The sequence below is a fragment of the Podarcis raffonei genome, chromosome 14, assembly GCF_027172205.1.
Source record: "Podarcis raffonei isolate rPodRaf1 chromosome 14, rPodRaf1.pri, whole genome shotgun sequence".
Classification (NCBI taxonomy): Eukaryota; Metazoa; Chordata; class Lepidosauria; order Squamata; family Lacertidae; genus Podarcis; species Podarcis raffonei.
Window position 1 is genome coordinate 10,493,119 of NC_070615.1, and position 13,759 is coordinate 10,506,877.

General features: G+C 47.7%; 1 protein-coding gene across 2 annotated transcripts in view; it reads right to left on the reverse strand.

Moving 5' to 3' along the window:
* The window catches only part of GRAMD2A (GRAM domain containing 2A), a 61,850-nt gene that overhangs the window by 3,099 nt on the left and 44,992 nt on the right, over positions 1 to 13,759 (reverse strand). For both annotated transcript variants that reach the window (XM_053364323.1, XM_053364321.1), the window contains exons 6-9: positions 12,449 to 12,547; positions 8,200 to 8,271; positions 3,787 to 3,849; positions 2,265 to 2,421 (exon numbers count right to left, since the gene is read on the reverse strand). In XM_053364323.1, the coding sequence (XP_053220298.1) occupies positions 2,265 to 2,421; positions 3,787 to 3,849; positions 8,200 to 8,271; positions 12,449 to 12,547 (391 nt within the window). The remainder of the gene's footprint in view (positions 1 to 2,264; positions 2,422 to 3,786; positions 3,850 to 8,199; positions 8,272 to 12,448; positions 12,548 to 13,759) is intronic.

A 13,759-nucleotide genomic window follows, 5' to 3' on the forward strand; every position in this document is an offset into this window, starting at 1 on the left:
TCTCTGCCCTAGCCCAACAGAGCTATTGTCTCCAACCTTTATGCCTTCTATGCCCCTGCAACATCTGCTTTGGAAGGTTAGGAGACACTTGAGATCTGGGGAAATACTTTTGTTGAAGAGTAAGGTAAAAGGTAAAAGACCCCTGGACGGTTAAGTCCAGTCAAAAGCGATTATGGGGTTGTGGCGCTCATCTCACTTTCAGACCGAGGGAGTCGGCGTTTGTCCATAGACAGCTTTCTGGGTCATGTGGCCAGCAAGACTAAGCCGCCGCTTGTGCAACGGGACACCGTGACAGAAACCAGAGTGCATGGAAACATCATTTACTTTCCTGCCACAGCAGTACCTATTTATCTACTTGCACTGGTGTGCTTTCGAAGAGAGGTTTCTTTTCAGATTTTTTTTTTTTAACTATAGCCAAATGAAATCGCAAGTAGTCCACCAGGGGGGCTAGTTTCACACACGCATGGAAGTGTGTGGAGGTTCACCAAATTAAAGATTGGGTAAAACAGCGGTTAGAATACCCATCGCGTGGTTTTGGTTACACATTGAGCAATACAGAAGGTAGAGATTAATTAGATTAAATCCTATCTTTCAGACAGGAATTTGTTTATATATGCAGGACCAGAATATTTAAAAGCCAATCAAAATGTGCTAGCAAATATTTGAATTTTCGTTGCCGCAGCACACCTCCTTCAACAAGCAGTTCAGACTGCCTTGCTGCTTGCCTTTGAACGACATGGACACAGGACAAAAATATTTTAGAGATGAAATTTAAAAAGCTACCTATAACAATAAAAGAGGGTTGCATAAAATTGGGCCCACAATACTGAGTGCACAGCTCCTGGTGGCTCCAAGGGGTGCATTTGCAGCTCAGCTGCACACAGCTGAGAACATAGCACAGAGACTTAAAGCCAACTATTGCATTTGCACCTGGGTAGAAACTCCGACTGGTGCTTCTGCCCTGGTGGAAAAGGCTGCTTTGTGGGCTACCCAGCAGCAAAGAGATGGCAGCCGTCCCTACTGTCAGGCAAAGGTCACTAGGGCTTCAGAAAGCACAAGTAAGTCCCACATGAAGGCTATATGTTTTTGGATAGTAACAACCCGCCATCTAAAACAAAGTTTTGTACAAGAATTCTGAGAAGGAAATGGTGTTTGTTTGCATCCATGTGGCCGCTGACAGGATGAACTGCCCCAGGCGTCTGAAGCGAAATGAAGAGCATGAACAAAGAGCATGGCCATCTGTGCACAGCCGACACATGGATGCACTCAGGAGGGACGTGATGGGACGGCTGGCATGACGGAGATTACATGGGGCAATCGAGACGCAGCTTATGTCCTTGGGACAGCTGAACAGTCGGTGCTGCTGCCAGGACAGCTGTTAGATCATGCGGGGCAAAGGAAGCTCTGCCTGAGAGTCTGCAGATTGTTCCCTATTGAAGGAGAATTACATGAAGATGATGTACAGATGGTACACAACACCAGTGCAGTTAGGGGAAATGTACAAAACTAGTTCAAATATATGTTGGAAGTCTAAGGAAAAGGAGGGGACATTTTATCATATGTGGTGGGATTGTAAGGTAATTAAAAAAAATTGGGAAATGATATACAATGAATTGAAGAAAATGTTCCATTTAACATTTGTTAAAAAACCTGAAGCATTTTTATTAGGGATTGTAGGGAAAGATCTGCCAAAAAAGTTGAAAAACATTTTCATGTATGCAACAATGGCCGCGAGAGTTTTGGTAGCACAAGGATGGAAGACTGAAGAAACCCCAACTAAAGAATCATGGCAAGAAAAATTGATGGACTATGCAGAACTGGCAAAACTGACATATAAGCTACGGGACAAGGATAACTGTGACTTTAAGGATGAATGGGAACCTTTTCCAAAGTATTTGAAGACGCAACAAAGCGAACTGGACTCCTTGGCAGGTTTTGAATCAACATTCACAAACTTTTTATCGATAATAATCAGCTAAATAGTTTGAGATTCTATACAACTTTGTAACATGCAGAAAACAGCATTTTTAGAGAAATCAAAGACTGGAACTGAGGGAAGTCGGGCGGTGGGGTGGGTGGGTGGGTTTTGTGTGGGAGGGGGGAGGGAGGAAAAATGGGGGGAAAACAAGGATGATATGTTTTTGGATAATATGTCTTGTTATAATTTTGAAGAAAAAAAAATTTAAAAAGAGAGTCCGCAGGTGCCAGACAAAAAGCATGCAGCGGCACCAAGGGCCTTTTCCCAGCCTCCTGCTGCCTCGTACCTGATACTAGGGGCTCCTCCGAGTTACAAGAGCTCTCCTTTGTGCTGAGGCTGCTGATAGATGCCCGGTGGATGCACTGGAAGCCTGCATCTGGGAGGGCCAGGGACAACGAAGCCGGCGAGCCCTTCCTCCACTTCACTTCTGGGACAATCACCTCCTGTGGAAGGCATGGAATGCGGGTTAGTTGGCTGCAGGAAGGAGCCACGATCTTTCACTGCAGTGTCAACCTACAGGCAGAGCTAACACAGCAAGAGGTTTGTCAACAAAGCCTGCTAGGCTAGTTCTTCCTAGTGCAACACTGCCCCCTCCTGGACATTGTGAGCCTTCACCTCCGGGGAGAAGTCATAGCTCAGTGGCCGAGCACCGGTTTTGCATGCAGATAGTCCCAAATTCAATCCCTTAAAGAAGGTGCCCTTCAGTACTTTGAGGCGATGCAGTTAGCCAGGCATAGAGGCCCAGCTTTAGTAGTTATCATTTATGCCAATAAACGTGGTTCAGAGATAGCAGCAGTCGGCAGGCTCACCCATGCAAAACAAGTATGCTGCTAATTGGGTTGCAGCCAACTAAAATTCTACTCAAAGGAGACCCAATGAAATCAATAGGTCTATGTTAATTATGCCTGTTTATTTCAATGATTCTATGCTGAACAATACTAATGTTGGATACAACTCAGTATATTTAACTTAGCACTGCATTGGATACAACTCATAACGTATATATACAGCATACCCAGACAATATGGGTCATAATCCCATGCTGGTCCTACTCAAGAGTAGACCCATTCAAATGAATGGAGCTAAGATAGGCTTGTTCATTAACTTCTGTGGGTCTATTCTGAATAGGACTAGCATTGAATAACATCCTCAATATTCTTACTATATCCAGATAGTCTGTCTTGATAGTATATATCGTGGTATGGTATGGTTTGGATCTAGGTAAAGGTAGAGCAGGGGTAGGCAACCTAAGGCCTGTGGGCCGGATGCAGCCCAAACGCCTTCTCAATCCAGCTCATGGACGGTCTGGGAATCAGCGTGATTTTACATGAGTAGAATGTGTGCTTTTATTTAAAATGCATCTCTGGGTTATTTGTGGGCATAGGAATTCGTTCATTCCCCCCCCCCAAAAAAAAATATTGTCCGGCCCACCACATGGTCTGAGGGACAGTGGACCAACCCACAGAGGAAAAAGGTTGCTGGCCCCTGAGGTAGAGGATCCCTGGAAGGTTAAGTCCAGTCAAAGGCGACTATGGGGTGCAGAGCTCATCTCCTTTCAGGCTGAGGGAGCCGGCATTTGTCCAGAGACAGCTTTCCAGGTCATGTGGCCAGCATGACTAAAACGATTCTGGCACAACGGGACACTGTGACAGAAGCCGGAGCGCACAGAAATGCCATTTACCTTCCCACTGTAGTGGTACCTATTTATCTACTTGCACTGGCATGCTTTCGAGCTGCTAGGTTGGCAGGAGCTGGGACAGAGCAACGGGAGCTCATCACCGTAGTGGGGATTCAAGAGAACATCTTACCAGTGAAACCGTGTCAGGCTCTTCAGTCAGTTCCTTCAAGCTCAGGCTCTTTTTGCTTGAGACCTGCAGAGAGAATGAGGCATTAACAGATGAGTTTCTCTACGGAGGCGCCACTCACTTTAAGGGTCTCTGGAAGGATGTGCAAACCAACTGAAGACCTAACCCCACATATCTCTCTTAAGACTCGTAGCATTTTAACTATTAGCCACATTGGGAAAATACCAGCATCGTCCCCCTTCCACACCCAAGGCTGTGCTGCGCCTACAGAATATATTGTGTATGTAATAAACCTGACCCAGAAAGCCGTGTGAGTAACACTGCTAGTTCTCTAGCTGCAATGATAAACCTTGACATCACCTCTCTCATTATTGCCCTTCTTTTCAAAATTAGCAGCCAGGGAGAGCTGATCCAGATCAGGACCAGAGAGAGGGAGGGAGGGTTGACTTTTCCCTCTGTCCCATTTCCCTGCCCAAAATCACCCCCCTCTCAAAGCTGCCATTCCACACATGCACCAGATGCAACCACCTCAAATACTGATTTAATTCCCAGGCGTATCACTGAGTAGGACCGGTAACTTCAGAACGGGTCTGTCTAGCTTAAACGAGGGGCACAAACTATTTCATGGCACAGTATCTAGCAGGCTTAACAAAAGTCCTTGTTGTTTCATAAGAGAAAGTCATGGAAAGTTGCCTTTGTTTTGAGTTATACTTTTTTGCATTTTAACTGGTCTCTGTATTATTGCACCACAAATCCAGTAAGCAATAATTGAAAGAAAGCCATGCTGAGCTCCTGAACTGAGAGGTCCATAGCTCAGTGGCAGAGCACATGCAACTTCAGGAGTGGGGGAAACCTCAGCAAGGTGACCTAATGTGGCCCTCCAGGCCTCTCCATGTGGCCCTCAGAGCTCTCCTCAGATCACAAACACCCTTCACTGGCCACACCTCTCCCAGCCCTGCACCATGACTTTCCTGAGTGCTGTTTCCTGGCTGACATGGATCCTTGAACTATGCCTCTGGAGAGAGGGCGTGTGTGAGCCGAAATCTGACTTATTTCCATAGCTGCAGTGCTGACTCCTCTAGAAGGTGCTGCAATGAATTGGTTGCTCCACCCACTCCTGCCTCTGGCCACACAAACCATTTGCATGTGCCTGTCTGCCCCCCAGGGGTGCTAACTTGAATAAAATATTGGGGGGGCTGGCAGACCCCACCCTGCACAATCGATCACAAGATGCAGCACATGCATACCATTTGAATGGCAATGGCAATTAACTTGGGGGGCAACCCCCTCAAATCTTTTATTGGGGGGACCAAAAGTACCTCGGCTCCTAGGAGTTGGATCCTATGCCCCCCCAAATGTCCATGAGGCAAAAAATGGCTGAAAAGGGTTCCCCCTTTTCCTTAATAAAAGGAAACTCCTTTTATTAAGACTCCAGAGAGCCACTGCCACGCACAGCCCTGTGGTTCCATCCACACCTGGCTTCCCCCAAATTATCCCTGGAACTGTAATTTGCCCCTCACAGAGCTGCAATACGCAGCACCCTTAGCAAACTACAGCTCCCAAGATTCTTTGGGGGGGGAGTCATGTGCTTTAAATGGGTGGTGTGGGTGGGGCCAAAGGTGGTCCGGTGGTTTGACTGTTGTAAACAAAATAATAAATTTAAGGTCTTATATATATATATATATAATAAATGTTCGTAAATGTACCAACCAAGCACAAACATAGATATGTGGACCCAATGTCTGGAGCAGCACAGGAAGACCGTCCTGAAACCATTTTGACTCCCAAACTGACCAAATGTTTTCTCTGCAAGGAGGGAGGGCAGGAATTGGGTAATCACCATTTCAAAGGAATGGGCAGACTACCAGGAAAGGCAATCAGATAAGGCATTATCAGATAACCTGGCAGACAGGAAAAAGAACAACATTCAAATTTCTGTTGTAGACCACCTTTTCCGTGATGAAGGTATGATGTTTGTGGGGGGTGGTCTTGGGTTACACCCCTTCTGTGATGTATGTATGATGTATGGAGGGGGGGGGTCTTGAGCTCCAGGGCAGGGAATTTAAAATGTCTATATAAGGGCAGGGACATCTTTGTTCTGGGTCTTCCTCCGTCCTCCTGAGTGTGAGGGGAGCACCCTGTTGCAACAGCTTTAATAAAGATCAGGCTTACTAGCTGCTTTGCTTCTCAATATTCTCTGGTTGGCCTCTGTTATTTCCTCCTACCAATAAGGAACCCACATAAGGACTCTATACGGGCTCTTGGATACCCCATAAGGGGAAAAGGGCAGGTTTTGTTTACAACTTGACAATTCCATGCACTCACATGGCCATCAAGGGCAAAGTTGGAAAAGTAATATTTGTCCTTCAGAAGGCATTTTAAAGTGTCTCCCGTGCATTCTGTCGCCCAGCTAGCATGCTTTTGTAGTCATGAAAGGCCTGGCTGTATTTCAAGAAAACCTCAAAACAAAAGCCTCATCCAGACAAACAAAAGGAGAGTTTTCCCTGAACAAAAACACCCTAGGACTGCTTGGGAGGAGCTCGGGGCAGGGGGCTGATCCTAAGATCCCAGTAAGATGATCTGCTCCTCTGCCACAACACCAGTCAGAAATAGATCCAGCTGAAGCTTGTGACGAGAGTTATCTAATTCACATCCTATGACTACCGATTGTGAAGTGAGGAAATGGCACAGTGCCCGTTTGAGAGACAGGCCGGCTAAGAAGCAAGGAGGGAAAGACAAAATGTTAGCCAAGTGCACCCCTCTTTCTGCCGGCCGAGCAAGGAACGAAATGTACTGCAGACAAATCAGACAGACTTTTAGAGCGTTAATTGCCTAGTTACCTACCGAAAGCAGACCTTCAGGCCAGTGCAACCCAAACATTGGGTTGTTAAGGCATCCCGCAAGATGCCATCGCCACCAACTCCTGATTCTCTCTCAGGATTACAGGACTCTGTGTGTTCTTCTCTGGGTATTGTGAGAGGGAAGTGGGGGAAGAGTCTTGGGATAAAACCTGAGTTTTAAAATAGTTGTTTTTGCTTCTGCAAAGTGATCCCCACTTACTTTTTACCCAGGATGGAGAGAGATAGCTGCCTCGTACGCACGGGGCTCACAAATGCAAACTTACGAGGAGTGGCAAATAGACAAAAACAGCCTTTAGCTGGCCCTTCAAATCTTTGTTGGACTCCCATTCAGTGTGGATAATTGTTAGGGATAATGGGAGGTATCCTGCGGCGGCAGCTCTGCTTAATCGAAGTGCCATGCTTTCAAAGCTAGCCCTTCTATTAGACAGAGGCAACTCACCTTGGGCAACAGTTTTGGGGAAGCCATTAATGAGGAAACTCATGTGTAAGATTTTTTTAAAACCCCATGGCTATGATGACAGCAAAAGGGCTACATGCAGTAATTGATCCCTACTCAGTAGTCTCTCCTTTTATTTTCAAATCCTGTAACTTTTTGAATCCTATATAACATTTATAACAAAACATTGATTTTGTTTTTTAAGTTTTTACAAAATTGTTGCTTGCGAAATCAAATTACTGTATTTTTCGCCCTATAGGACGCACTTTTCCCCCGCCAAAAATGAAGAGGAAATGTGTGTGCGTCCTATGGGGTGAATGCAGGCTTTCGCTGAAGCCTGGAGAGCAAGAGGGGTCAGTGCGCACCGACCCCTCTCGCTCTCCAGGCTTCAGGAAGCTCTGCGCAACACTCGGGAGACCGGCGCAACTTCGCGCCGGTCTCCCGAGGGTTGCGCAGAGCTGCCTGCATTCTCGGGCTTCGCGCAGCTCTGTGCAACCCTAGGGAGCCCGGCGTAAAGTTGCGCCGGTCTCCCGAAGGTTGCGCAGAGCTGCCTGCATTCCCGGGCTTCGCGCAGCTCTCCGCAAGCCTGAGGAGACCGGCGCGACTTCCCGCCGGGCTCCCTAGGCTTGCGGATAGCAGGCTGTTCTGGGGGCTGGGGTTGGGAGAAGCTCGGGCTTCCCCCACGCCAGCCCCGCGCCTGGGGGGGAAATAATTTTTTTTCTTTATCCCCCCCCAAAAAAACCTAGGTGCGCCCTATGGGGCGAAAAATACGGTAACAACAATACCACAATTCAGAATATAACTCTGTAAATCCAAATAGCAGAAATGGTTTTTGGTTTTTTAAGGTATGGTATAATAAGAAGGGTTTTGCCTGGCAATGGAAAGGATAGCCGGGAGATATTTCCATACCTGGGGGTGCCACCACCAAGAAAACCCTCTCCCTTCTTCTTGCCACCAACCTCTCAACTTAAATAGCAGGACACCCAAGGACCATCGCAATGGGCAGGCTTTTAAAAGCAAGCTCCTCCATAACCTGGATCTTTTGACCATTTGCTGAGACCAGCTGACCAATTCTTTTAAGTGATACCATGAGGGCTGTCAGGGAGGGAGTGGAAGTACCTGCAAGTGGGTGCAGACTCTCCGCAGCACATCGTACACACTGTCTCTAGAGATCAGGGACACGAAGATGTACTGGAAACAAAACAAAAATCAGGAGCAGTGAATAATCATGGTGCAAGCAGCAAAGTTTGAAGCACGGCAGCTGGCCAGGCTGATTCAGCATTTGCACGTTTAAAGACAAAGACACACACACACACACACACACACACACACACACGGATATTAACATGTCCCCTTCAGAGGGCACTTGCAAAGAACTGGTAAGCCTGCAAGCTTCAGAGGCTTCATAGAACCTTTTATACAGGCCATATCCACCACAAACATTTCAAGCGCTATGATATCACTTTGACCTGTCATTGCTTCCCCCAGAGAATCCTGGAAGGTGTAGTTTGTTAAGGATACTGAGAATTGTTAGGGGACTCCCTAGTCTCCTTGCATACCTACAATTCCCAGAGTGCCTTAATAATCAATCCCTCTTCCCAAAGAATTCTGGGAATGATTTCTCACTGAGTCCTAACAACTCCCAGCACCCTTAACAAACTACACCTCCCAGAATTCTCTGGGGGAAAGCCATGACAGGTTAAAGCAAACTAAGGCCCGGGGGCTGGATCTGGCCCAGTTGCCTTCTAAATCTGGCCTGCAGACAGTCTGGGAATCAGTGTGTTTTTACACGAGTAGAATGTGTGCTTTTATTTAAAATGCATCTCTGGGTTATTTGTGGGGCATAGGAATTCGTTCATTCCCCCCCCCTTCAAAATATAATCCGGCCCCCCACAAGGTCTGAGGGACAGTGGACTGGCCCCCTGCTAAAACAGTTTGCTGACCCCTGGGCTAAAGTTTGTCATAGTGCTCTGATGGAGAGAATATCTTATTTATTCTATTTTTAATGGTGCCTTTCGCACAGGGAGCTCAGGGAACATGCTCCCCTCTATTTTATCCTCACAACAACCCAAGTAGCAATAGGCCCATGACTACCTGCCACCTTCGTCACCTACCCCCAAGGGACCGTTGTAACCAGCTGCCCTGCAAGGACATCACCAGGGCCCACTGAGCCTGCGATGGGACTCTGGCAAATCCAGCAAGGCTCCAGAAGGCCGAGGCCCCACCCAGCAAGGCTGCATTACGCCAGGCCTCCTAGGGCCTCTTTCTGAAATGCCAGCAGCCCGCCCGCAATGGGTGGCTTGAAATGGAAGCCACGCATGCATCTGGAAGAGTTTCATGGGTTTCAGTTTTGGAAAACCCATCAGGCGGCTGCCAAAATAGCAAAAGTTCATTTAGCCGTGGTGAACATGCCTAGTTCGAAAAACCACATTCCATCCACCCCTACTCTTCTAGGGTTTCAACCAGAGGCGTAGCCTTCATTTCCTGTGCTCAAGTTTCTGTGCAATTTTATGGACATTGTTTCATGTTATTTATTCTGAATCGTAAGCTGTTGCCACAAAACTTAACTTTTTCTTAATCGAAAGGCAGGGTTAGAATGTTTTAAAACCAGGGATGGGGAACCTGTGTCCCGTCAGATGTTGTATGGCTGGCATGGGGAACCTCCGGTCCTCCAGATGTAGGTGGACTACAACTCCCATGAACCTCAGAAAGCACAGACGGTTCAGAAACATTTGGAGGAATAATAATAATAATAAATTTTATTTATACACCACCCTCCCTGGCCAGAGCTGGGCTCAGGGCGGCTAACACCAGTAAAATTATAGTAAAAACATAATAGGGAAAAAACCCAATTTAAAATACAGGTTAAAATGCAATTTAAAATGCAGCCTCATTTTAAAAGTATCCCATAGATCAAAACAGTAAGGGGAGGGTAACATAAGGGTCAGACTGAGTCCAAACCAAAGGCCAGGCAGAACAGCTCTGTCTTGCAGGCCCTGCGGAAAGATGTCAAGTCCCGCAGGGCCCTAGTCTCTTGTGACGGAGTGTTCCACCAAGTCAGGGCCAATACTGAAAAGGCCCTGGCCCTGCTTGAGACCAATCTAACCACCTTGCGACTTGGGACCTCCAGAGTGTTGATATCCTCCGCAGGGCATACCAGAAGAGGTGGTCCTGTAGGTACGAAGTTCCTAGGCCGCATAGGGCTTTAAAGGTCAAAACCAGCACCTTAAACCTGACCCTGTACTCCACCGGGAGTCAGTGCAGTTGGTAAAGCACTGGATGAATGTGATCCTGCGGCAAGGACCCCGTAAGGAGCCTCGCTGCGGTATTCTGTACCCGCTGGAGTTTCTGGGTCAGCTTCAAGGGCAGCCCCGTGTAGAGTGAGTTACAATAATCCAGCCTGGAGGTGACCGTCGCATGGATCACTGTGGCCAGGTCGGGGCGGGAAAGGTAAGGGACCAACTGCTTAATGCGGCGGAGATGGAAAAAAGCCACCTTTGCTGTAGCTGCAACCTGCGCCTCCATGGAAAGGGAGGCGTCAAAGGTTACACCCAAGCTCCCTGCCCCAGCTGTAGTACTACAGTTCCCCAAATCCCTGATGCTGGCAGGGGCTGGTGGGCGTTGGGAGTCCCAAGCCTGTTTTAAACAAATAAATATTGTGAGTGCCTGCTCTCACTGGAGAAGGATGCCACATTTCTAGTAGTTCCATCTGCCTTCTGTGCTCTGAGCACCCTTCTCACACACACCCTGTCCAAGAAAAGGTGGCAAACTAGTGCCACACTTGGCCACAGGGAGAAGGGTACATTGTGCATGAACAGGCTGAAGATGGGAGCTCCAGCTCCAGCTCCCTCCTCTCAAAGAAGATATCAACTGAACTCAACAAGGCACAAGATTTGAGGAAGGATCGATATCAAGGCGATGTAAGGAGGACCATCCGCCTTCAAGAGGCTGTGCTAGCAGAACCAAAGGCGAGGAAACAGCAACCGCAGAAGTGCTGGCAATCCTTTCATGTGGGGCAGGGATGGGCAAGCTGTGGCCCTTCCAGAAGCTGGATTACAGCTCGATTCATCCTTGGGCAGTTGGGGCATGCTGCTTGGGGCTGATGAGTCAACATCCAGGGAGCCACAGGTTCTCCATCCCCAATGTGACACAAGGAGTAAAGGGCACTAGATAATAATTAACAACGCAGCAGGTTTTTACACACAAACAAAAAACGTATACAGTATAAGTACTGAGTGGGAAATCATTGCCTCCAGACCTAAATGCCAAGGACATGAAGTGGGGGGGGAATTGCATGACACATCTAAGGCGAACAGATTTATTTGCATCATAAGCTTTCACCAGCAAAAGTCAATGGGTGCCTCAAGTGCACTAGAACCTGCTAGCCGCTGACGTGGAGCCTACTAGACTCTGCTGAAACAACCAGCAACTTCCCGTTCCTTTCCGAGTTGACGTAACCCATGAAGAGGGCAGGCTGGGACTGAACCCAACATCATAAAGGGACACGATTCGCACCGGGGGAGTTCTGAAGGGCTGGGTGGAAATGTGGAGAGGCCCTGATTTGCGCTGCAGACCCAAGGCTCAAAGCCAGGGTGGCTGATCTGTGGCCTTCCAGAGGTTGTTGGACTACGACTCCCATCATCCCTAGCTGTCGGTCATGAAGGCTGGGTCTGATAGGTGCTGGAACACAACAATGCCTGGAATGCCACAAGCTCCCACTCCTTAGGCCAGTTTCTGTCAAGGGCCATATTCCCTTGGGAGTAACCTATCAGAAGCTGCAGGCCTGGAGTGGGCGGGGCCATAAGGCAACTCCATACATTCCTAGGTGCAGATTACATGGGATATCTGTGTGGAGTTTGGAACTGACAGGGTTAAAACTCCGTGGTGTCCTGTATCTGGGAGGAGCTTAAGACAGGAAAGTGCGTCACAGTGTGTGTCTGCATTCAGACATGCTTTCGATTCTGACTGAGACGCAGCTGAAGCTCAGTGGCTGCGTGTGTGCTTTGGAGCACGGAGAGATGTCGGAAAGTTCTGATGGAATTATTGCTTTGTAAATAAACGCTTCTAGAGATAAGAACCGAACTGTCTCTGGACTTGATTTATCCCTCATCTCACACGGACGCAGGACCGCTGCTACTCTGCTCTCCTGCCAGGTCAGCTCCCAAGCAGAGCCACGCAGGGAAGCCTGACTGGACGCAGGATTTATTTCCCCAAAATCTGCACATGGGCATTTAATGTCCCTGACCCCACCCCCACCCCCAAACACAGCAGATTTATTGCTGTAGAGGCTAAAAGGCCAAGTATTTATAGGTGAAAATGTTCACAGCTTTGACCTCAAATAGTACAGATCTTTGCCTGCATCTCTTACCTTTCGGCTGGCATTGGTGGTGATAGCGAGTCCATTCGGCAACAGGCGAGCCGTTTTGTGCTTTTTTATCAGTTGGACAGAGACAACAGGAATAACAACCTGAAACGGAGAAGAATGGATGTAGTTTGTGCACGAGCCAAGAGCTGAAGTCATGGGATCACACACGATAACTCCCTGGGTCATTAATTTCTGGTTGCAGAATCATCACCCAAGTCCTAACCATATTCAGTCTGCAAACAAGCCACAAAGATTTTGACGAGAGGAGGCTTGCGCAACTGGAAGTAAGACCCCATTTGCACTCTGCATTTAAAGCCATTTCCTGTCACTTTCCTAGCATCACAGAACTGTAGAGTTGGAAGGGACCCGATGGTCATCTAGTCCAACCCCCTGCAAGGCAGGAATCTCAACTAAAGCACCCACGACAGATGGCCACCCAACTTCTGCTTTAAAATCTCCAAGGAAAAGAGTCCAACCCCTTCTGAGGGAGTTCATTCCACTGTCAAACAGCTCCTGCCATCCAAAAGTTTTTTAATATTTGTGGCTTCTCCCAAAGAGTCCTGGGAACTGTGGTTTGTTCAGGGTGCTGAGAGTTGTGAGGAGACCCCTCAGAGAACTACAATTCCCAGAGTTCCCTGGGAAGAGGGAGTGGCTGTTAAAACCAGTATGGGAATTGTAGCTTTGTTGAGGGGAATATGGGGGTCGCCTAACAACTCCGGGCACCTTTAAAAAACCACCCATCAAATGCTTGCAAGCAGAAAAGTCTGTCTACTTGCTTCATTAACCTTATTGGCCAGTCAAACATTGGTGTTTAAAAACAACAACAACCCAAGAGTAGCTTTCCCTACCCACATTCTGCTCACTGTCAATAAAGGCTAGAAATACTTAGGCTGTGAACAGATGAAGCAGAAGGCACTGCAGAGGCTGAAATGAAGCATCAGATAATTGCTCTTGCCTGCAGTACACGTTTTCTGCCCCATCATGGGCTCTGATGAAATCGGTTATGCAACTTCTTATAGTAATTCCAAGCTGCAGGAAAAGACCACATAGCTCAGTGGCAGAGCAGGCAGAAGGCCCCCATTTCAGGAAGAACTGAGAAAGGCTCCTTTCCCAAATTTTGCACAGCTGCTGCAGATGTAGATGACCCAGAGCTAGATAGATCAATAGTCTGACACAGTGCAGAGGCAGATTGCTATGTATCCTGGGGGGAAACCAAGAATTCCCATAAATAAGCATGTGCTGGATGCCAGGTTTCATGGCAGGGCCAGTTGTTGTTGTTGTTGTTGTTGTTGTTGTTGTTGTTGTTGTTGTTGT